Raw genomic sequence first — 22,612 nt, forward strand, 5'->3', positions numbered from 1 at the left:
GGGGTACCAGAAAGGGAAAAGAAACAGCCATGAGTGGAAAACATATTTTAACAATAATAAAGGAGAACTTCCCCAGTCTGGCAAAAGAAATAGACTTCCAGGAAGTCCAGGAAGCTCAGAGAGTCCCAAAGAAGTTGGACCCAAGAAGGAACACACCAAGGCACATCATCAATACATCAGCCAAGATGAAAATGAAGGAGAGAATCCTAGAAGCAGCAAGAGATAAGGGGATAGCTACCCACAAAGGAGTTCCCATCAGACTGGCAGTGGATTTCTCAAAAGAGATCTTATAGGCAAGAAGGAGCTGGAAGGAAGTATTCCAAGTCATGAAATCCAAAGACCTCCATCCAAGATTGCTCTATCCAGCAAAACTTTCCTTTAGAATAGAAGGGCAGATAAAGTGCTTCTCAGATAAGATCCAATTCAAGGAGTTCATCATCACCAAGCCCTTATTATATGAAATGTTAAAGGGACTTATCTAAGAAAAAGAAGATATATGAACAGTGAAAGGACAGCAAACTCACAGTTACTAACAACCACACCTAAAACAAAAGCAAACCAAGAGGACAGCTAGATCAGGAGCAGAACCATAGAAATGAAGAACACATGGAGGGTTAGCAACAGGGAAGTGGGAGGAGGAGAAGGGGATGAAGATACAGAAAATAAGTAGCACAGACGGTAGGTAAAAAATAGATAGGGGGGAGAGCCCTGGCTGGTATAGCTCAGTGGACTGAGCACGGGCCTGCGAACCAAAAGATTGCAGTTCGATTCCCCATCAGGGCACATACCTGGTTTGCAGGCCAATTCCCAGCAGGGGCCAGTTCCCAGCAGGGGATGCCCAAGAAAAATAGATAGAAGGAAGGGCAAGAATAGTAGGGGAAATACAGAATCTAAAGAACTTGGGACATGTGGTCATAAACTAAAGGGGGGGAATGGTGGGGGAGGGGTGTGCAGGGTGGAGGGGAATGAAGGGGGGGAATAGAACAACTGTAATGGTATAATCAATAAAACATATTAAAAATAAAAAATAAAAATAAATAAATTATGAACAATGAACATAAACTGTTGAGATATAAGAATGATGGAAAATAAAATTGTCCAGTTTGTCCAGTTTAGGGAAAAGGAAGAATATAGAAGCATTACTAAAAAATGACACATGTGTACAAGGACCCCAAAAGAGTTAGGCATGCAAATATGGCAAAGGGAACTCCCATGTACCATGTGAATTGAGTGGCCTTTTAGGGTACTAACATTAATGATTTAGAAAAAATAAATCAAAATATTACCTTCTAAAATGTGTTCTATAAGCCAGATTAAATAATGATTTGATCAGCAAATAGTGGCTCTCTACCTCTGCCCTAGAATTCAAGACATTTTCTTTTGAAAAAATGATCAATACCAATACCAGAACTAGAAAATCAAAAACACTTACCTGATAGTACATATGATTGATAGTACATAAAATACCTAAAGCTGTGTGGCCAAACAGATTAACAAAAATGGGTTTTTCTAAGAAAAGCTTACTAGCTAGAAATTGCAACTTTATATATATTTATAAATACACACACACACACACACATACACACAAAGACCTAGCAGTTTCACAATGGTTCTGTTTTCACCTCTTCTCAAAATTTAGTGAAATACCTGTACCAAGATATTCAGTCCTTAAGAAATTTAATTGTTTCTAATACATGACAAAGAACCACTTGAAACAAAATAACACCTTAGATTCTTCAGAATTCATTTTGTGTAATAATCTGCCCTATCATTCATCCTTTTTCCCCTTTCACATTCTCCTCCTCCACATTCTCCAATCTGGAACAGGGGAGAATATTAATCATACTTAACAGGTAAAACAAATGAGAAACAAAAATTCAGTAAATATTATCCACACATTTACTGGTTTAAGGTATTTTTATTTATAGGTGTAGCATATTACGGAAGTTACCTTGACCCAGAAGATGTCTGGATGAATTTGCAACAATACAGATGGATCTTGAGGGTACTATACTAAGTGAAGTAAGTCAGGTGTGAAAGGATAAAACCATATGATTTCACTCAGATGTGAAATATTAAAAAAAAGAAAGAAACAAATGAACAAACAAAAGAAAAAAAAACAAGCTCATAGATACAGACAACAGATTGCTGGTTATCAGAACAGAAGGAAAGTGGGGGGAGGGTGAAATGGGTAAAGATGCTCAAATATATGTTGATGGATGAAAACTGGACTTTTGGTAGTGAGCATGCTACAGTGTATATAGATATCGAATTATAATGATGCATACTTGGAACTTATATTATTAACCAATGTTACCCCAATAAAAAATTCTCATACTAGTAAAACAAATGAATTTATCGGCAAAGTCCATATATTACCATTTACTCTTCAGTTTTGAGTTATATTAAAATTGTTCAATAAGAAACTTTCTACTGAACTTACATTCCAGTCAACATTTGCAAAAAAATTATGTCTTTTGATGTCCTCAACTCCTTCTGAACCTATAAAAACAGAAAGACTTTTTTACTGGTGTGATTTTCTTAAATGTTTATATGTGGCTTTCAGGCTGTTATCTATAAAGCAGAGTACACATATTTTATACATTCCTTGTAAGGTTTATGATTTTTCATTTGATATTTTATTAATTGGTTCTTTCCATTTAATATGAAAAAATAAATGATATATATATATATTAAGCACATAGAATACCATGAAATACTAAAATACTTTCCAAAGCAAATAAAAAGCATGTTTGATATGACATCAATATGTAAGTAAATATTCTTTTCTTCATAATGAACTCATGACCTCATGTTTATATGCCAAATTAAAAAGTACATCATAAAGTGACTGGAATTTTAACCTAAGGACCTACATAGGATAGATAATAGAATTAGCTGAAAGTGGCCAAGTAACAAGCAGTTATGAAAACACAGTATTCACCTTGAAGTACATTGGGAGGAGAAAATAATTATCTTCAAATATCTAAAAGGATTACCTGTACCATTATGTGAATTATTTCAGAAGAGGAAATCCACATGCTATACGTAATGATGTATATTAAACAGAAGTACTGAATAGCTAGATCACTCCATTTTTAATCAGAGACGTAACAGAGCTTACTGGAATCTTTCAATGTATAAAACACAAAGTTCTAGGTATAAATGTATAATGGCAGTAAAGAACTTAAGCCAGAATACATAAAGTTCTAATTATCCTCTCAAAGCATGCAGTGTATTATTACAAAAGCTAAGAAAATAAACAATACCCAATCTATTTGCTGGATTCCTTTTGAATAACATCCTTAGCAGACTTTGTGCTTCAGCACTAAGAAACTGAGGCATTCCAAGTTTTGCTCTGGAAAAGATGATTTTAGAAAATTTCATTTAAATCTAGCCACACTTCTCACTTTACAAATTTCCAAAAGAACTTTAAAGAATGCTTTCACAGTAGTAAATAATGTCCCCCATATGGTAATAAAATAAAACACAGCATATAAATGTTCTTTTGTATGAATTTAAACACACAACAAATTTCTCAAAACTGAAAGCAAAAAATTTTCCCAAAAGAAAAAAATAATGTGTATACTTACTTTAATATCATATTCATGGTCTCATTTCTGTCTTTACCTTGAAATGGCAGAGTACCAGTAAGCATTTCAAACTAAAACAAACAAACAAAAAGATAATATAATCAACTTAGCACACCTTAGAATATACAATGAAATTCTTTAGGAAAAAAATTACGACTTATAATACATGATCATCAAATCACACAGAATCTATTGTACATGATAGTATGACAAAATAGGAGCAAAAAACTAGGTCACTTAAGGAAATACACTTCTGGTACCCAACTATATATAACTCAACTGATAAATGACCAGTAAATTAAACCAGCCAATTGTTTTCAGTGCTGTTGGATTTGGTTAAGTTACCAAAGAAATTTGGAAATAGACACAAGGCATTTTCTTTGCAAAGATATGCTCTTAAAGCAAACAATTTAATCAACAAAGGAAACTAAAAATGAGCATTAAACAATTTCAAATTTATAAATTATCAAGAAAGATTTAACCATTCTCATTCCCCTCACTCCTCTAAAAATAGGAACCAAAAAGGAGAAGTTACACACACATACATACAACACACACTCACCAATAACTTCTTTAAAAAGAAAAAACTGAGACAGTTGTACACATCATGAGGAAAACATTTTCCCTAAAAGATTTAATTGCAATGCAAATGATTAGAATGTTAATTAATGGTATAAAAAAGACTAGGTCTAAAAATGATCATCATAGTACATTAAAAATTTTTATATCAATATTAAAACCTTAAACTTAGATTCAATAATGGCTTTGGCTTCAGTCCTCTGTTCATTTATGAACTCACAACCTTAGTTATTAGCTTATCCATTCAACACTGTCCTATATCCTGATGACTCTCAAATCTGATTCAGCCTCAGTCTCTCCCAAGCCCCAGTTTTCCCCACCAAATTGATACTAATGGTCCTCAATTGGAGACTGAAGGGATAGCTATGAGAGTCAAAGAAGAGGGAAAAAGAAGGGAATTATGATGTATGGGAATCATCTCTCTCAAGCTCCAATCTCCCACCCCAAAACCTTTCAACTGTCTTTAAGATTTCCTCTTCTATATTCTATAACTTTACAACTGTTTTGTAAGGAGACCTTGTTGACCTTTCTACTTCTAGTTTCCTCCATTTACAGTCCACTTATATAATTCTGTCAAGGCCAATCTTCTGCGCGAAACACTTTTTCCTGTAATTACCATCCTGTTTAAGAATCTTCAAAAGTTTCCTGCTACCCAGAAAACTGCATGCAAATGCTTAAGACTTACAGCCCCATTTCCTCCACCATCACCCTCATTCTTCACTACTATTCTAGTCAACTTATTCTCTGGGTCTTTGCTAATATGATCACAATATTATCCTTCTTGACATGGAGCTATTTAAATTTTATCCATCTGTCAGGAATGATTTTGAGGCCCCTCCTCCACTTTTCATACATCAGCTTATATTTAATTCTAGCTTAAATTTCTAAGGTACTTCTAGTCAGTTTACTAGCTATCCCAATTGTTTCCTCAACCAGACTGCATGCCTTCCTAGGTCACAGAAAATGCCAAATATTGTACTTCTAGTCAGTTCCCACCCCACTGCCTTCCCCAGATGCTGGTCTTATAAAAGGCACTCAGTATACTGATGTGAGTCATATTAAGTGTCATTCAGTGATAAATAGGCAAAATGGACTATCAGGCTTCAAAAGCGAACTGTATTTATTTCAACAGCTATTCATTTATTATCCTAATTAATACTGCAACTTATATGTTTAATCTTCTACCACATTAGTTAGTCAACATGCCAACTATAGTAGGTACCGAGGGTAGTGTGACATATGACTGTTCTCCTCAAGAGGTTGAAAATCTTACTATGGACATGCCTGAAACAATTTGACAATAAGGCACTATATGGTAATGTGTTAAATTCTACGATAATTAATTAAAATACTATATAACTACTAAAACCTGGTAGACCTTTTTCTATTGTTTTTAAAGTTGAAATACAATAGTAAATAAGCTTCAGGAGTATCACATAATAATAAAACATTTAGGTATCTTACAAGTAGCCATGTCACTATAATATTCCTTATGCTGTATATGTTATCAGATGCTTATGACTTATTTTATAACTAAAAGTTTGAATGTCTTAATCTCCTTTACCCTTTTCACCCATCCCCCACTGACCTCCCCTGAGGCAGCTGTCAGTCCATCAGTTTATTCTCTGTCAGTCTGTTTCTGTTTTGATTTGTTTGTATTATTTGTTTAGATTCCACATGAAAATGAAATCATTCAAAATTTGTGTTTGTCTGTCTTATTTCACTAAGCCAAATACTCTCTAGATCCATCCATTTTGTCTGAAACGGTGAGATTTTATTCTTATTTATGGCCAAGTAATATGCCATTGTGTAAAAGTACCACATCTTTTTTATGTATTAGTGGATACCTAAGTTGCTTCCACATCTTGGCTATTGTAAAGACTAATGAGATGAACACAGAGGTGCATATATCATTTCAAATTAGTGTTTTGATTTTCTTTGGATAAATGCCCAGAAATGGAATTGCTGGGTTGTATGGCAGATCCATTTTTAATTTTACTTCATACTGTTTTCCACAGTGACTGCACCAATTTAAAATCCCACCAACAGCACAGGAGGGTTCCCTTTTCTCCACAACCCCTCCAACATTTGTTATTTGTTGACTTTTTGATAATAGCCACTCTGACAGATGTGAGGTGCTATCTCACTGTGGTTTTGATTTGCATATCCCTGATGATTAATGATGTTGAGAATATTGTCATGCATCTACTGGGATCTGCATATCTTCTTTGGAGACATATCTGTAAATAGATATTTCTGCTCATCTGCTCATCTTTTAATCAGATTTTTTTGATGTTGCCATGTATGAGTTCTTTATATATTGTGGATATAAACCCCTCATAATATACATCATTTGCAAATATTTCCTCCCATTAAGTTGCTTTTTCATCTTGTTAATGATTTCCCTTGGTGTATAAAAGTTTTTTTAGTTTGCTATAGTCCCGTTTGATTATTTTTGCTTTTGCTGCTCTTCCCTGGAAGACATATCTCCCCCCAAAATATTGCTAAGACCAACGTCAAAGAGTTTACTGCTTAGGTTTTTCTTCTAGGCACTTTATGGTTTCAAAAGAAAGCTGCCATTTGCCTTTTTATCTAGTAACTTTAAAATAAACCAGAACACCAAAATCCTAATTCTTACTGTAAACAGCTAGCCAACCAGAGATTTTAAAATAATAATCATGAATTATTGAAATCCTATTCTCACCTGACACCTCCTCAAATTTAAATTAAAATTTTCTAAATACTACTGATTTTATATTAGCATAATTTTAGAAAATAACACTACTTACCATAAGCACACCATATGACCACCAATCAGCGCTCTGGGAATGACCTCTCCTATTTACCACTTCAGGAGCCATATATTCCACTGTACCACAAAATGAGTAGGCCTTCTTTTCTTGATCTACTGATTCCTTGCTGAGTCCAAAATCTGTAATAACAATTTACATAAAAATATATCTGAAGATCTTCAGAAAATAGAAAATAACAAAAGAAAAAATTATGTATTTAAACCTTAAAATTATTCATGGATGGTCTTTAATTACTGTTAAGAAAGCTGTGATACCAATAATAGAAAATAGCCTATATTTAATAATGATACTCTTTAACAGCATTTAAAGATTACTCAGTTAAATCTCATCTGAAAATACGTTTTCATGTCTATACTAGAGTAACATTCAACAATTTTGAGTCAACAATTAAATCAAAGCTGTCATAGAGGTCTAAGTTTTTAAAATATACTAAAACAAAAGAGATAGTAACTTATACTTTTAAAAATATTGAAAAGGCTTATTTTGATTTAGTTTTGGTGAGTTTCCATTTTTGTTTAAAATTAATCTTATTTTTATATACTAGCAATGAAAATTTAGAAATTGAAATTTTAACAGTGCCATTTATAGTAACACCAAAAATACCCTTGAAGTCCATAAGTATGAATGTACAAAGTATATGGAAGACCTGTGTGCTGAAAATTAGGAACACTGATGAAAGAAAGTAGATCTAAGTAAATAGCAAGATATACTGTGTATATGGTTTAGAAAATTTGGTGTAGTTAAAGGCGTCAATTCCCCCAAAACTGATGTAAAGAGTCAGTTAAACTTTAATAAATTTCCCAGAAAGTTTTTTTTGTAGAAATTAATAAGCTGAATAAAATAAATAAAATTTATATAAAAAGACAAAGCAATATGATACCCAAAACAATTTAGAAAAAGGGGAAAATAATTGAAGAACTTATACTACCTGACTTCCATACTTATTATAAGCTTACAGTAATCAAGAGAACGTGGTATTGAGTAAAAGCTAGACATATACACACAAATAAATGAACAGTCTCCAAGAATAGACTGACACATACAGTCAACTCTGCTATAATGTTTGTTTTGAAAATACAAATTTTTCTAATGCAATTGATACATTAGGAAACAACTTGAAGATAACGTGAATTTGAATATTATATTTTATGTTGGGTTATGTTCAATTTGTCTGTAAGAAGCATTCGATGAAACACCAGAAAACTGCACCTCGCTGAACCAAGCCCAGTAGAAATTCATACATTCACACACGTTTAAAGTGAATCTACCAACTCTTTCAGCTCATCATGTGTGTTATGAGCCACTCTTGTCCACCTGCAGTGTTATACTTTCCTCCGAATTCCAAATAATCTACCTTACACCTCTTCACAATAACTTTAAAACTGCCACCTTTCTGACAGTAATTCTACAAGTGAAATTAAAAATTTTTCAAGGTGAGGTACCATATTTCTTGCAGTATTTATATACTCAATAATTTAGAATATGTAAAACAATGACTCCATTTTTATCAGTTTCCTATCTTGCTCTAATGTGTCAATGGTTATATAGTTACCACTAAACTCCTAACCCATATTCAACATAGTCCCATGCTTTTAATTATGCAATACTGCACAATGCAATCATTTTGAAGATCAAATGTGTTGTATTATAATAGAACTGGCTATATATTGTCAATTGATTTCTGACAAAGACCTAAAAGCAATTCCATGAAGAAAGGTCAGTCATTTTAACAAATGGTGCCAGAACAACAGGATATTGACATAAAAATCTATATCCATACTATAAATAAACATTAAATCAATATGAATTATAGAACTAACTGTAAAACCTAAAACTGTAAAGCTGCCAAAGAAATATAAGAGACTATATTTGTGATTTTGGATTTGGCAAGGATTTCTTAGACATAACATTAAAACTACAGTCCCTAAAATAGAAGTGTTGGTAACTGAACTTTATCAAAATCAAAAACTTGTTTATAAAGATATCATTGAGAAAATGAAAAAGAGGCTGTAGTCTGAAAGAAAATATTTGCAAATCAAATATCTGATAAAGGACTTCTATTCAGAGTAAAAGCAAAGGCACAGGAATAGAGGGACAATTGGGGGGATGGACTGTGAGAGTGGCAGAGATGGGGTAGGGGTGAGCAATAAAGGAAAAGGCAGGACAACTGTAACTGAACAATAACAAAAATAAATAAATAAGTAAATAAGTAAGTAAATCTCCAGCTCAAATTTTGTTAGATTTGTTTATAAGTGTTTTTATCTTTTGCAACTATGCCCATGTCAATTTTCAAAAATTAAATTTGTCCACTAACATAAACAAACACTCATAAATGAATAATAAGAAAACAAACAATTATTTTAAATGGGAAAAAGATCTGAACAGACACTTTTCCAAAGAAATAAATATATGAAAAGATGCTCAATGTCATTAGCTACTAAGGGAAATGCCAATTAAAACCAAAATGAGATACTATACTATATGGCCATTAGAGCTAAAATAAAAAAGGCTGCCAGTACAAATAATGGTGAGGGTGCAGAGCAAACAGAGCTCTCATATATTGCTAGTGGCTATGCAAAATGGCACAGACACATTAGAAAACATTTTGGACTTTTCTCATTAAGTGAAACATACACTTACCACATGACCATGCAATCCTACTCCCTTAGTATTTACTCAAGTGAAATAAAAGTTTATGTTCACATAAAACCTGTATGTGAATATTTATGGTGGCTTTATTCTTTACTGCTGAATTAAACAGGAAACAACCCAAATTCCCCTTAATTGGGGACTAGATAAACAAATCATTGTACCATTATAAAATAGAACATTACTCAGCAGTTAAAAAACAAACACTGGTACGTGCAACAATATAGATGAATCTAAAATGTACCATCCTAAATAAATGAAGCCAGACTCAAAAGACTATATATGTACTTTAAGCCTATATTACATGTGGAAAAGGCAGAACCATAGGGCCAGAGAGCAAATTGATGGTTGTCTATGGATAAAGGGAGGATTGACTTATAGTGGGAAAATTGGGGGTGGGGTGTGATGGAACTTTTATATCTTGATATTTGTGGTAGTTTTAAGACTGTATGCATTTGTCCAAGCTTGCAAAACAAACTATACATGAAAGAGCAATTTTTTAAAATTAAACTTTATATATATAGACTATTGAAAACTGACTGCAGTTATATGAAGGACTACACAAATGCTGTTTACCCTTCGCCCAGTTTCCCCCATGGTGACACCTTACAAACACTATATGACAACATCACAATCACAGTATTGGCAATGATGCTGTCAAGATACAGAATAAATCCAGCACTATAAAGATCGAAAGGATAACTTTTACTCTATATAAATTATACCTTAATTCTATAAATGAAGAAACTTATGAGCCCTGTTTATTTTTTAAATAAAACACCAACATTAATATTTCAATTTAGAGACCACAGAAACTGATTTTCTCACCATGCTCAATATTTTAATTTCAAAATCTCTTCTCCTTGTATAGTAAACAATGTATTACAATTTTGAGCATATTTTAAAAATATTTTCAATGTCCTACTATGTTCTTTTTTTATTGTTTTTCAAGTAAAGTCATGTCCATTTCCGCCTCCTCCACTCCCCACTCCCTGGCTGCATATCCCATTTCAAAAGTAAATGTAATAAAAGCTATTCTTCAAGGTCAGTTCAGCTGAATATAACAACCTTGTAGACAAGAACATTGGCATCTTTGACATTCCAGTGACAAGAAGAAAGGGAAGAGAATTTTCTTATCCAGAATTAGCTTTTAGAGATTTATCACACTCTACAGAGGTCCTTTGCTGCACTATTTCTCACAAAATGATATTTAACACTAGAATTGGCTCAGTAATGAACTGAACATTTATGTTACATTAAGGGTTAGCTACAGGATTTAAAAAGACATGTTAATCAGTGGTTTTTCCAAGTCACTAATTTGAAATAAAAAGAAAATGTAGAAATCAGCTATATAAAGGTTTTTGGGGGGCTGTGGATAGTATATATGTGTAACTGTATATACCGTCCCCAACCCCCCAAAAATATAACACTTTTATGAGACTTTAAAATTTTAAAAAACATGCCCAGAACGCAATAATTTAATGAGTATTTACTATTACTAAAAGTAATCTCAGTGATTAATTTGCAGATAATCATAAAATTACTTAAAATTATTTTCTTATGTATATGTTTGTCCCTTAAATACTTAGCTGAAGTGCAGTATGATTTAAATTTCTGACACTGTATGTATTTATTTCCTCTCTTTATAGAAGTTACCCTGAGTTATGCCCCTCAGGAAACAAACAACTGCAACCACAGAAAGTTAAAATCAATTGTGTGTTTGATATATGATTTTAATGGCAAATTATGAGTAAATTTTTTTTATAAACCAAGGAAGTCATATTAAATAGTTTTTAAACAGACTAGTGGTGGGTGCTACAGAAAAGACATAAAGACAATATAAATGCTACACTAGCAAATACGCAGATATTTGGGGGGTACACACTCTCATTCTACTGATCTTCTGCTATACAATCATAATCTCACTATGAGGTAAATCAAGGTCAAAGCAAATCAAGTTCAAAGCACAGTCACACCAAGGCACCTTTCTATAGTCCACTGCCATTCAGAGCAACCTATTAAACATTACGTTCAGTCTTGTGCCTGGAGTAATTTTAAAGTGTACTTATAAAAAAAAATGTATTGCCCTCTCTTAAGATTATTATGGGGAAACACAGAAGGAGAGTGAAGACCATGTCCAGATGGGACATTCCTATATCACTACAGCCTACTGCTATAAATGACAAATAGTAATTAATCTAGTACTTTTGACTATAGTATTTAAAATAGAAGGAAGGAATAAGACAGAAAAAGAAGAAACGAAGGAGGGAAGAAAGACACAGAAGGTAAGAAAGTAAGAAAGGAAAAAAAAGCATGAAAGGGAAAGACAGGAAGAAAGAATGGAAAATGGAAGAACAGAAAATTAAAAGGATTTTTAAAATACCTGCTGTGAATGGTCACACATTAACCAATCATATTGGACTGTTGAGATGTTACATCTGTAAGTTCATCATTCATTATAAAACCTTGAATCAGGTTATGATCATAAAACAGTGTAAATTACCTACATATTTATTATTGAAGCCATTTTAAGAATGAATATATGTGTGTGTACATTTCTCAAGATGGCCGCAGACTCGGTGGAAACTACACTCAGGTCCTCCCAGCACCAAACCATATTTACAGAGCAATCAACCTGAATGACTAAAGGAAGGAGAGCTGAACAAGAGTATTATATCCAAGGAGTTACAGAAGAAGCCTCACAGAGACTGGTAAGAAGGGCAAAGACACAGAAAGGGCTGGCCCTTGCACCCACATGTGGCAACTGAGAAGTGGGGGGGATAGCTTAGCAGCAAAATCCCCCCTAAGGAGCATGAGGTCTCAACCCCGTGCCAGGAATTACACCCCAGACCCTCAGAACCAGGAAGTGGAGCCTGCGTAGCATCTGGCAGTGAAAATCAGCAGGGATTCTGTCTGCTGGGAAGGAGTGGGCTAACACCCCAGACGCCCTCCTAAAAGGCTGACATGCACTCTGGAAAACTCGCCCAGGGCTCTGGTAGAGGGAAGACAACTCAGGGCATACAGGAGTCTTAAGGAGACTATCTGGGTGGCATGGCTCTGAAGAGAAATCTGGAGGGTCAGCTACTGAGGTCCCTGTTCCGAGTCCCTATCACATACCACCCTTAGATGCCACCTTTCCAGGGTCAAACAATCCTATTTTCACAGCACCAGCCCGGAGAGTACAGTAACCCAATCCTCCAAATACTGGTGACAGCACCCTGCTGGGTTTTAGTGCAGCAGAAAAGACTGGTGGCTGCACCCAAGAGGAACCTCTGGTATACTCCTTCTCTGGAGAAACTATAGACTGAGACAGATAACGAACTGTGAGGCTTTGGAATGGGGGCCAGTCTTCACCCCTCCTGTAGGTTTGTTTTGTCCTATCTTCCTGAGTCCTGGTGGCTACACCCCACTGAGCTCAGTTCCCCTGGGGTGGAGGCGAAGGAAGGGCTGGTAAGACTGGGACATTTGTACCACTTCTCCCTTACAGGCTCCAGTCTGGAGCTCAAATGGGCATGGCTAGGGAGCTAGAGGAGGCATGGAGCTTGCCTCCAGCCTACGGGCTTGGCCAGTACCACCCACAATGGGCAAGATGGACAAATTCATAGAAATATACAATCTTCCAAAACTGAGTCAGGATAATCAAAAAATCTGAATATACCAATTCAGATAATCAAAAAAATCTGAATATACTAATGACTGAAGCAGTAATCAAAAAACCCCAGGAAACAAAAGTCATGGACCAGAGGGCTTCACAGGTGCATTTTACAAACATTCCAAAGAATTCAAGAGGAGGGAAGACTTCCAAGCTCATTTTACAAGGCCAGCATTATGCTAATTCCAAAATCACATGAAGCTACTACAAAGAAAATCATAGGCCAATATCCCTGATGAACATATATGCTAAAATCCTGAGCAAAATATTAGGAAATCAGATCCAGCAATACAATAAACCATAATACACCACGATCAAGTGGGATTTATTCCAGGGATGCAAGGTTGTTACAATTTTCACTAATCAATAAATGTCTTACACAAACAAAATTAAGAATAAAATTTTGATGACCTTATCAATAGATGCAGAAAAAGCATTTGCTAAAACCCAGCACCAATTTATGATAAAAATTCTCTGCAAAGTGGGAATAGAGGGAACATACCTCAATGTAATATAGGCCGTATATGACAAACCTACAGCTATCATCATAATTAATGGGCAAAAACTAAAATTGTTTCTTTTAAGATAGGGAACAAGACAGGGACGTCTGCTTTCACAACTCTTATTCAACACAGTATTGGAATTCCTAGCCATAGCAATCAGACAAGGAAAAAAAAGGCATCCAAATTGGAAAGGAACAAGTAAAACTGTCATTATTTGCAGATGACATATACTGTATATAGAGAACCTCAAAATTGCACCAAAAGACTACTAGAACTGATGAATAAATTCAGTTAAGTAGCAGGATACAAAGAATGAACTCAAAATGGATTAAAGACTTAAATGTAACCTGTAAAACTATACAAATCCTGAAGGAAAACATAGGCAGTATAATCTCAGACATTTCTTGTAGCAATATTTTTGGCAATATATCTTGGCAAACCAGTGAAACAAAATAAAAAATAAACAAAAGGTACTATGTGAAACTAAAACTCTTTCACACAGCAAGATAAACCATCAACAAAACAAAAAGGGAATCCACTGCATGGGAGAACATATTTGCCAGTGATACATCTGACAGACAGTTAATATACAAAATATATAAAGAACTTATAAAACTCAACACTAAAGGGAAAATAAAATCCAATTTAAAAGTGGGCAATAGGTCTAAATAGACACTTTTCCAAAGATGACATACAGATGCACAATGGACATACAAAAAATGCTCAATGTCACTAATCATTAGGGACATGTGATTAAAACCACAACGAGAAATGAGATTTCATCTCACACCTGTCAGAATGCCTACCATCAATAAATCTACAGACAATAAGTGCTGGCAAGGATGTGCAGAAATAGAAATCTTGTGCACTGTCGGTGGGAATAGAGGCTGATAAAGGCACTGAGGAAAACAGTACAGAGTTCTATAAAAAAATTGGAACTGCCTTTTGTTTTCATCTTTACCCAAGGATATGTTTATTGATTTGAGAGTAAGAGAGAGAGAGAGAGAGAATGAGTCACTAATGTCACTAATCATTAGGGACATGATTAGTGACATCCCACACTCTTCCAGACCTGAGGTGGAACCAACAACCTAGGAATGTGGCTTGACTGGGAATCAAACACACAACTTTTTAGTGTATGGGATGACTCTCCAACCAACTAAGCCACCAGGCCACAGTTGGAACCACCTTTTGACCCAGTGATTCCACTTCTGGGAACATATCCAAATAAAGCCCAAACACTAACTTGAAAGAACAGATGCACCCCCAGTTCACTGCAGTGTTATTTATCATAGCCAAGATCTGGAAACAGTCCAAGTGCCCATAAGTAGATGAGTAGATAAGAAAACTCTGATGCATTTACACAATGGAATATTACTTGGATGTAAAAAAAGAATGAAATCTTACCTTTTGTGGCAGCATGGATAGACATGGAGATTATTAAGCTAAGTGAAATAAACTAGTCAGAGAAAGACAAATACCATATGATTTCACTCATGTGGAATCTAATGAACCAAATGAACTGATGAACAAAACAGAAACAGAGGCATGGACACATGAAACAGACTGACAGCTGTCAGAGAGGAGGGGGACTGGGAAACTGGGTGAAAAAGGTGAAGGAATGATGCAATGTACACACACACAACAGTGTAGTCATAGCCAGTGTGAAAATGGGGGTGGGGGTCTGTGGCAGTGGGTACATGTGGAGGAAATGGGGACAGAAAGAGACTTTGATTTTGATAATGAGCACACGACGCAGTGTGCAGATGATGTTTTTTGCTGATTTGTATACTGGAAACCTATATGGTTTTCTCAACCAGTGTCACCTCAATACATTCAATAAAAATATATATTATATTTTCTTCCTGTCACAAGCCTTGTATCCCTTGCTTATAAATTAACACTGAATCTAACCACTCTTTCCTCCTCATCTAATTTAAGTCTAAAAACTGTAAAAGCAGAATTCACCCAGTTAACCTTACTGTAGAAGAGAGACACAGGTATATGAGTTATTCTACTCTGTTTGCACCTTCCTTCCTCATACCTGACAAACAGGTATGAGCTAATTTAAAAAAACAAAAAGCATTAAATCCTAATTAACTTTGCAACTAAAGTTCCATTGCTATAAAATAAAAATTATATACTGAGTAAAAATGTCAAAACTCTGTTTTCATATTTTTTCTTTTCCCTTCAATCCTTTCAAATCTATTTTGCTTCCTTTATATATGAATAAGGAACAAGGCTATGAATCAGTAAGATTCACTAAACTTTAGTTGAACTTTATCATATTTGCTTGAGTTTTCAAGTTAACAGCTTCATACTTCATCTTTACAGTGAAGCAGTATCCTTAGGAATTTTATTTTATTTTATTTTTCCTTAGGAATTTTATTTTATTTTTTCTTTTTTTTTATAATTTTTTTATTTTTTAATATAATTTTTATTTAATTCTTGTTCAAATACAGGTTTCTGTCTTATAATCCCAACCCTGCCCGCCCCCCGCCCCATGTTCCCCGCCTCCCTCCCCTTTCCACCCCCCACCCTTAGTTATTGTCCATGTGTCCTTTATACTTGTTCATGTGAGTCCATCCCCATTCCTTAGGAATTTTAAAGCAACTTGCCTTTAAAGTGAACTAGTCCATAATTCTCTATAAAACCACATCTTAATTTTATCTGCTTTAACATTCTGTTAATTAAATATATAATTTGCTATCTATTTAAAACATAAGTAATCTTTTGAGATTGACTCAGTCAGCAAAATGCCCTGAGTTCATCCAAATTGCTGTACATATCAAAAATCCTTTCCTTTTTAAAAAGGGACCCTAGTTCACTGTTGGTGGGGTTACAGACTGGTACAACCACTATGGAAAACAGTATGGAATTTTCTAAGAAAACTAAAATTGGACTTGCCTTTTGACCCAGCAATTCCACTGTTAAGAGTATATCCTAAGAACCCTGGAACACCAATCCCAAAGAACCTATGCACCCCAATGTTCATAGCAGCACAATTTACAATAGCCAAGAGGTGGAAGCAACCTAGATGCCCATCAGTAAATGAATGGATCAAAAAAAACTATGGTATATTTACAGAGTGGAATTCTATGCAGCAGAAAGAAAGAAGGAGCTACTACCCTTTGCAACAGCATGGATGGAACTGGAAAACATTATGCTGAGCGAAATAAGCCAGGCAGTGAAAGACAAATACCATATGATCTCACCTTTAACAAGAACCTAAACAACAAAACAAACAAGCAAGCAAAACATGACCAAAGACACTGAAATAGAGAACAGGCAGACAGGGACCAGAGGGGAGAGAATTTCAGGGGAAAAGGGGAAGGATTCACAGGAACTAGTATAAAGGACACATGGACAAAAACTAAGGCGGTGGGGGGAAGAGAGGTGGGGAGCACTGGGGGGGGTGGGCTGAGATGGAAGTATAAGACAGAAAACTGTACTTGAACAATAATTAAATAAATTAAGAACAAACAAAGAATCCTTTCCTTTTTGTAAGTGGGTAGTGGTATTCTATTGCATGGATGTATCACAGTTTCTTCATTCATTCACTCTTTAAAGGACATTTAGGACATTTCTAGTCTTAAGCTATTACAAACAGAGCTGCTATAAAAATTTAGGTAGAGGTTTTTGTGTGCACATAGGTTTTGTTTCTCTAGGGCAAATGCCCAGATGTGTGACTACTGTATAATTCCATTTATATAATACTCTCAAAATAACAAAATTAGAGATGTAGAACCAATAAGAGGTTGCCAGGAGTGAGGAAAAAGGTAGGGAGTGAGTGACAATGAATGTACAGCACAAGAGAGTTCTGTGCTTGCAGGACAGTTTTGCTTATTGATTGTATTGATAGTATTCATATCTGTATATGTGATGAAGTGTCACAGAATTATACACAAAGACAAACAAAAAAACAAATGTATGCAAAAACTAGTAAAATTTAAGTAAACTATATAGTCCAATAATTTGAACCAATTTCCTGGGTTTGATAATGCAGTGCAGTTTTGTAAGATGTCACCACTGGAGGAAGCTGGGTGATAGGTACATAAGAACTCTCAATACTATTTTTGTAATTTACTGTAAATCTATAATTATTTCAAAATAAAGTTTTTAAAAATGATATAGTAAGAACAGATTATGCCTAAAATGCCTTTGAGAACTACCACAGTATATAAACTCTCAATATTAAAAATAAAGTAAAATAAAACATGATTTTGCAAATAAAGAAGAAAATAAACCTTTGATTGTAAACACTTGGTTTAAAAGTCTACAATTTACTGTATTTCAAATGCGATAACTAACTACTTAGGATAATATTTCAGTCTAGACTAAAACTAAGATGTTGTGTTTTTACTTAGAAAGCCAAATGTCATTTCTGAATTAGGATAGCAACTTTATTGTATACTTTTTGGTATTATAATTAGGACATATTAAAAGCTATCTTATCTACCTTTTAAATGAAATTTAGTTCACAAGAGATGAATAAAATGCAAATTAAATCAAAAAAGAGGAAAAAAGAAAATGGGCTTAGATAAATCTATAAAAATAATAAAAATTATAAAACAAATTTATAGTAGAATAAGAAAATTTGCATACCTGTTAACTTGATATGTCCTATTTCATCAAGCAGAATGCTGTAAATCAAAATTCACATTCAACAAGATGGAATAAAATAGTTTATATCAAATATTACATAAAAACCATCACAAGGTTAAAAGAGGTCAGTATTTATTTGAAATACTAAAAAATGATAAATTTAAAAACAATATCTTGTGAAGATTAATTTTACAAGTTTCATATAATTGTAAAATTCATATATAGTTTCATATAATGTTTAAAATAAGAAACTTAATGGAGAAAAAAGTTTTTATATAACACTGGTAAGAGGGATATATAAGAGAATACAGCCATACTTTTCGGGCTTCAGGTCTCTATACACAATTCCTAATTGGTGCAGGTGATCCAAAGCAAGGGCCAGTTCTGCAAGGTAGAATTTCACGTCTTCCTCTGTAAACAGAACCTAAAATAAAATAATAATTTACCATTTGATTGTTTTCTCAGTGTTGAAGTTCTAAAAATTTACTTCTTTACAAAACAACAGACAAATCTAACAAAAAAGAAAATATGAGTAGATAGATGAAACTAACCCCTTTAAAAACCCTTCTCTTCAATATTAACTATTTTAATGTTAAACTTCCTAAAACATAGTATGTAGTTTGTATATCTTCTTACACTGAAAACACTGTACAGGATTTACTCTTTCTTTTAATGGCTTAGTGTCATAATACAATTAGTAATTTTAGTACTCTACTACAGTACAGTGATACCTGCAAGATCTTTGAAGTATATAGAACATTTTGGTTTAGCACTGGCAATTCCGCTATTTCTACAATTTTTTCTTTCATTTCTATTACTTCTCGGAAATTTCTCTGAGCAGCTCTATTAAGTCAAAGCTTCTACTATACCAACACAAGGTATTCAATTAGCAACTCATATTAAACACAGTCATAAAGCAAATCTCTGACCTCAGGGGTAGCTCCAGGCCTCTTCTACTAGTAAATTAGATGAGTTTAAAGGTAATGTATTCCTCAGTCTTTTGTGCCTGGGAATACAGCTGCTATGATGAAGTGAAAAGAGCAACTAGACTTGGAATCAGAATTAATAAATGTTTGACATGACCACTGGCCTTCAGTTTCTAAAGCTGATAAACAAGAGTAATGTCTGCTGTATCTATCTAAGAAGGTTGTTGTGTTAAAGTAGTTTATGTGGGAAAAAAACTTCATACATTATAAAATGCTATGTGTGCAACCATGAGGTATTATTACAGATTTACATCTATATTCTTCTATAAGTGTTAATGTACACACAAAATTTGGCACTACTGAACCAGTAAATGTAACTTTTTAATTTATCAAGGGCTTCTAATTGCAAAACAAGTAACTTATCTAGAAATTGATTATTTTCATTAAAGAAATTTACAGATTATTAGGAAAGGGTAAAACTTAAATGAACTATAAAGATTTTATAGCTGGCTTGCCCATTTAGAGTTATGGCCACTGAATTACACAATGCAGATTTAAGTTACTAGTAAATTTGTAGAGAAGGAGCAGTGACATATAAATTTTGATACTCCATCTACTTTTAAAAATGATTTATAAAAAATGACTGTTCATTATCTAAGTTTCAAGAGAGTTCATTTAATATAATGCTAAAAGTATGAGAACATCATTTTCATTTGGTATTTTATAAAAAATATTCGTTACTTATTTAAGTTCTGAGGAAGGGTAATAAAATGTTCATTGAGACCTAACACATAAGAAAAACCTAAGCAAAAATCTTTCAAACTCTAAATTAAAGAATCTATGCCTAGGTTACAGTTTATGGCAAGCATACTATCTTGTCATAAAGGTGTCTCTATGGAAAGCCTCATGATGCATGTATATAAGAAAGTTACTAAGTAGAAGTTATGTGCCAGTCACTTTACATTTATTAGGTTATTACAGTCCTCCAAACAATGCTATGAGGTAAGTATCAACATCACTTTACATTCAGTGATGAAACTAATTTGCCCAGAATAAAAGAGCAGGCGCAGGATTTGAACTCAGGAATACTTCTCCCTAAGAACTACCTCTTCCCCATAAGCAGCTTCTACCATGTTATGTCACAACTTTTTTTTCTTAAGTTTTAGGTTCACTACCATTACTGTTTTCCTATTCACCAATCATTCTATCATAAATGACCCTGAAAATGAAATTAACCTAAAACCCTAGTACCCTGGGATAAGCACTGCAATTCTTTTGCTGTCTTATCCTCAAATCATGTATATATGTATGTATAAATGTGTATATGAGTATATGTGTTTTAACACATTTGAGATTGAACAATATATGTACATATATATGGATATATAAATGTGTGTGCACATATACATATATACATACACACACCAATGGTTTTTAGTACTCCTTTCCCCCTATTTATTATATCATAAGCATTGTCCCATATCTTTAAAACTTGAAAAGAAGTTTCAATAGTGTTATAATATCAACATACTGATATACCATAATTTATGTAAATTTAGCTTATATCCAGTTTTTCATTATTTTAAATAATTATTCAATATACATATATATTTTTGATATGCATTTATGCATTCAATTATTCAATATGCATTTATATTTATGATTATGTCTCCAATATGGGTTCCTGAGAAATAAAACAAGAAATACTGGGTCAAGGAGACTGAATCATCCAAGATTCTTGATAAATAGAGCAAAATTATTTTCCAAAAAGGTTACAATAATTCCCACTCCCATTAGCAGTTTATAAAAGCACTTTTCTTACCACATCCATAATAGCACTGAAGATTGCCCTTTTTAAAATCTTTTCGAATGTGATTTTAAAAATGACATCAACTGTTTTAATTTACATTTTTATTGTTAGGCTACACATTTACTTCACATTAGTGGATTATTGTTTTAATGAATTATTAGTAATGTTTTTGCATATCTTCCAGTATTGAATTAAATGTTTTTCCAATTAGTGCAAGGCTCTTAAATACTAAAAATGTCAGTTTTCCATTATATATTAGTTGTATTTTCCCCAAATTTGTGATCGTTTTTGATGTTCAATAATTCACAATTTTATGTAGTCAGTTATATATCATTTCTCTTTGATTTCCTTAATCACTTTAATGATTAAAGAGACCTCCATTCAATGGTCTACTACACATTCAGCTAGATTTTCTTTTAGGATAATTATTTCCCCAGATTTATAGCATTTTAACAAAAGTCAATTTTATCTTTGGGTACAGATGACTATTTAAATTTTTTTTTTGTGTGTGTGTGTGTAATAATGTCAACAAAAATAAAAATAAATAAAATTATATTTCTGAAATATCTAACTAATTTCTCATATACATGTTTACTGAACAATCAATCTCTTTGCCATTAACTTCTGATTCTCTCTCTAGCTTAATAACATATGGTAAGTCATATATACCAGAATATTCCTGGGCTATACAGTATGTGTCTACTCTTCTGCTGATACTATGGTTTGCTTATAAGAGCAGCTTTATAAAGTGTAAAACAAAAGGCAGAGCAAGAAAAGAGTATTCTTTATTTTTAAAATGTTTTAGTTCTTTCCATTTGTTTACTTTTCCAGAAAAGCTGGCAAAATCATTCTGTCAATTTCAAACAAATAAAAATTCCTATTGGAAATTTGTTTGGAATTTCTTAAGCCTATAAACTAAAGAACTGGCAACATTACCATTATCAATCACTTATTCCAATACATTTTCTTTATATTAGGAAAGTAGGGCATAACCTAAGACTTTTGTGTGTTTCTGTACATGTGTATTTTGCACAAGAGAAATTTAAGGAGATACTGTTCACTCTAAAATACACGAGGCACATTATAAAATTCTTTAACATGTAAAACATGTAATTTTTAAAAGTCTCATTCTAAGGCATAAATAATAAGTCCTCATTTTGGATGATATAACAGTTTTCTGAACACACAAGTGAAGTATAACCAATAAACAACTTATTAATAAGCTGTCTATAGAGGTAACCATTAAATCATTTTTCAAAGCCTGTTCAATGAATATACTAATTTATTGTCTTTTGGGAAATGCATTTAAAATGCTTGCTCTTACCTAATATTCCAGACTTAGGAATCAAAACTTACTGACTGCATCTCTGTGCTAGTATGGGTTTAGATAGTCCCACATCGAGAATGGAGGTCTGAAGAGTTTAAAAGAAAATTAGAAATGACTACAAGGATTCTCAAACACATTATTGATAGTTCTACACT

The 22,612-nt window shown here is 33.5% G+C and overlaps 1 protein-coding gene across 3 annotated transcripts in view; it reads right to left on the reverse strand.

Annotated features, from left to right (window-relative positions):
• RPS6KA6 (ribosomal protein S6 kinase A6) overlaps window positions 1-22,612 on the reverse strand; it is a 121,822-nt gene that overhangs the window by 50,517 nt on the left and 48,693 nt on the right. For all 3 annotated transcript variants that reach the window (XM_037027897.1, XM_037027875.1, XM_037027886.1), the window contains 6 exons: window positions 18,712-18,818; window positions 18,395-18,432; window positions 6,962-7,104; window positions 3,594-3,664; window positions 3,270-3,358; window positions 2,444-2,502 (listed from right to left, as the gene is read on the reverse strand). In XM_037027897.1, coding sequence (XP_036883792.1) covers window positions 2,444-2,502; window positions 3,270-3,358; window positions 3,594-3,664; window positions 6,962-7,104; window positions 18,395-18,432; window positions 18,712-18,818 — 507 coding nt within the window. The remainder of the gene's footprint in view (window positions 1-2,443; window positions 2,503-3,269; window positions 3,359-3,593; window positions 3,665-6,961; window positions 7,105-18,394; window positions 18,433-18,711; window positions 18,819-22,612) is intronic.

The sequence above is a fragment of the Sturnira hondurensis genome, unplaced genomic scaffold (genome assembly GCF_014824575.4).
Source record: "Sturnira hondurensis isolate 20B ecotype Veracruz unplaced genomic scaffold, ASM1482457v3 Scaffold0001389, whole genome shotgun sequence".
NCBI lineage: Eukaryota > Metazoa > Chordata > Mammalia > Chiroptera > Phyllostomidae > Sturnira > Sturnira hondurensis.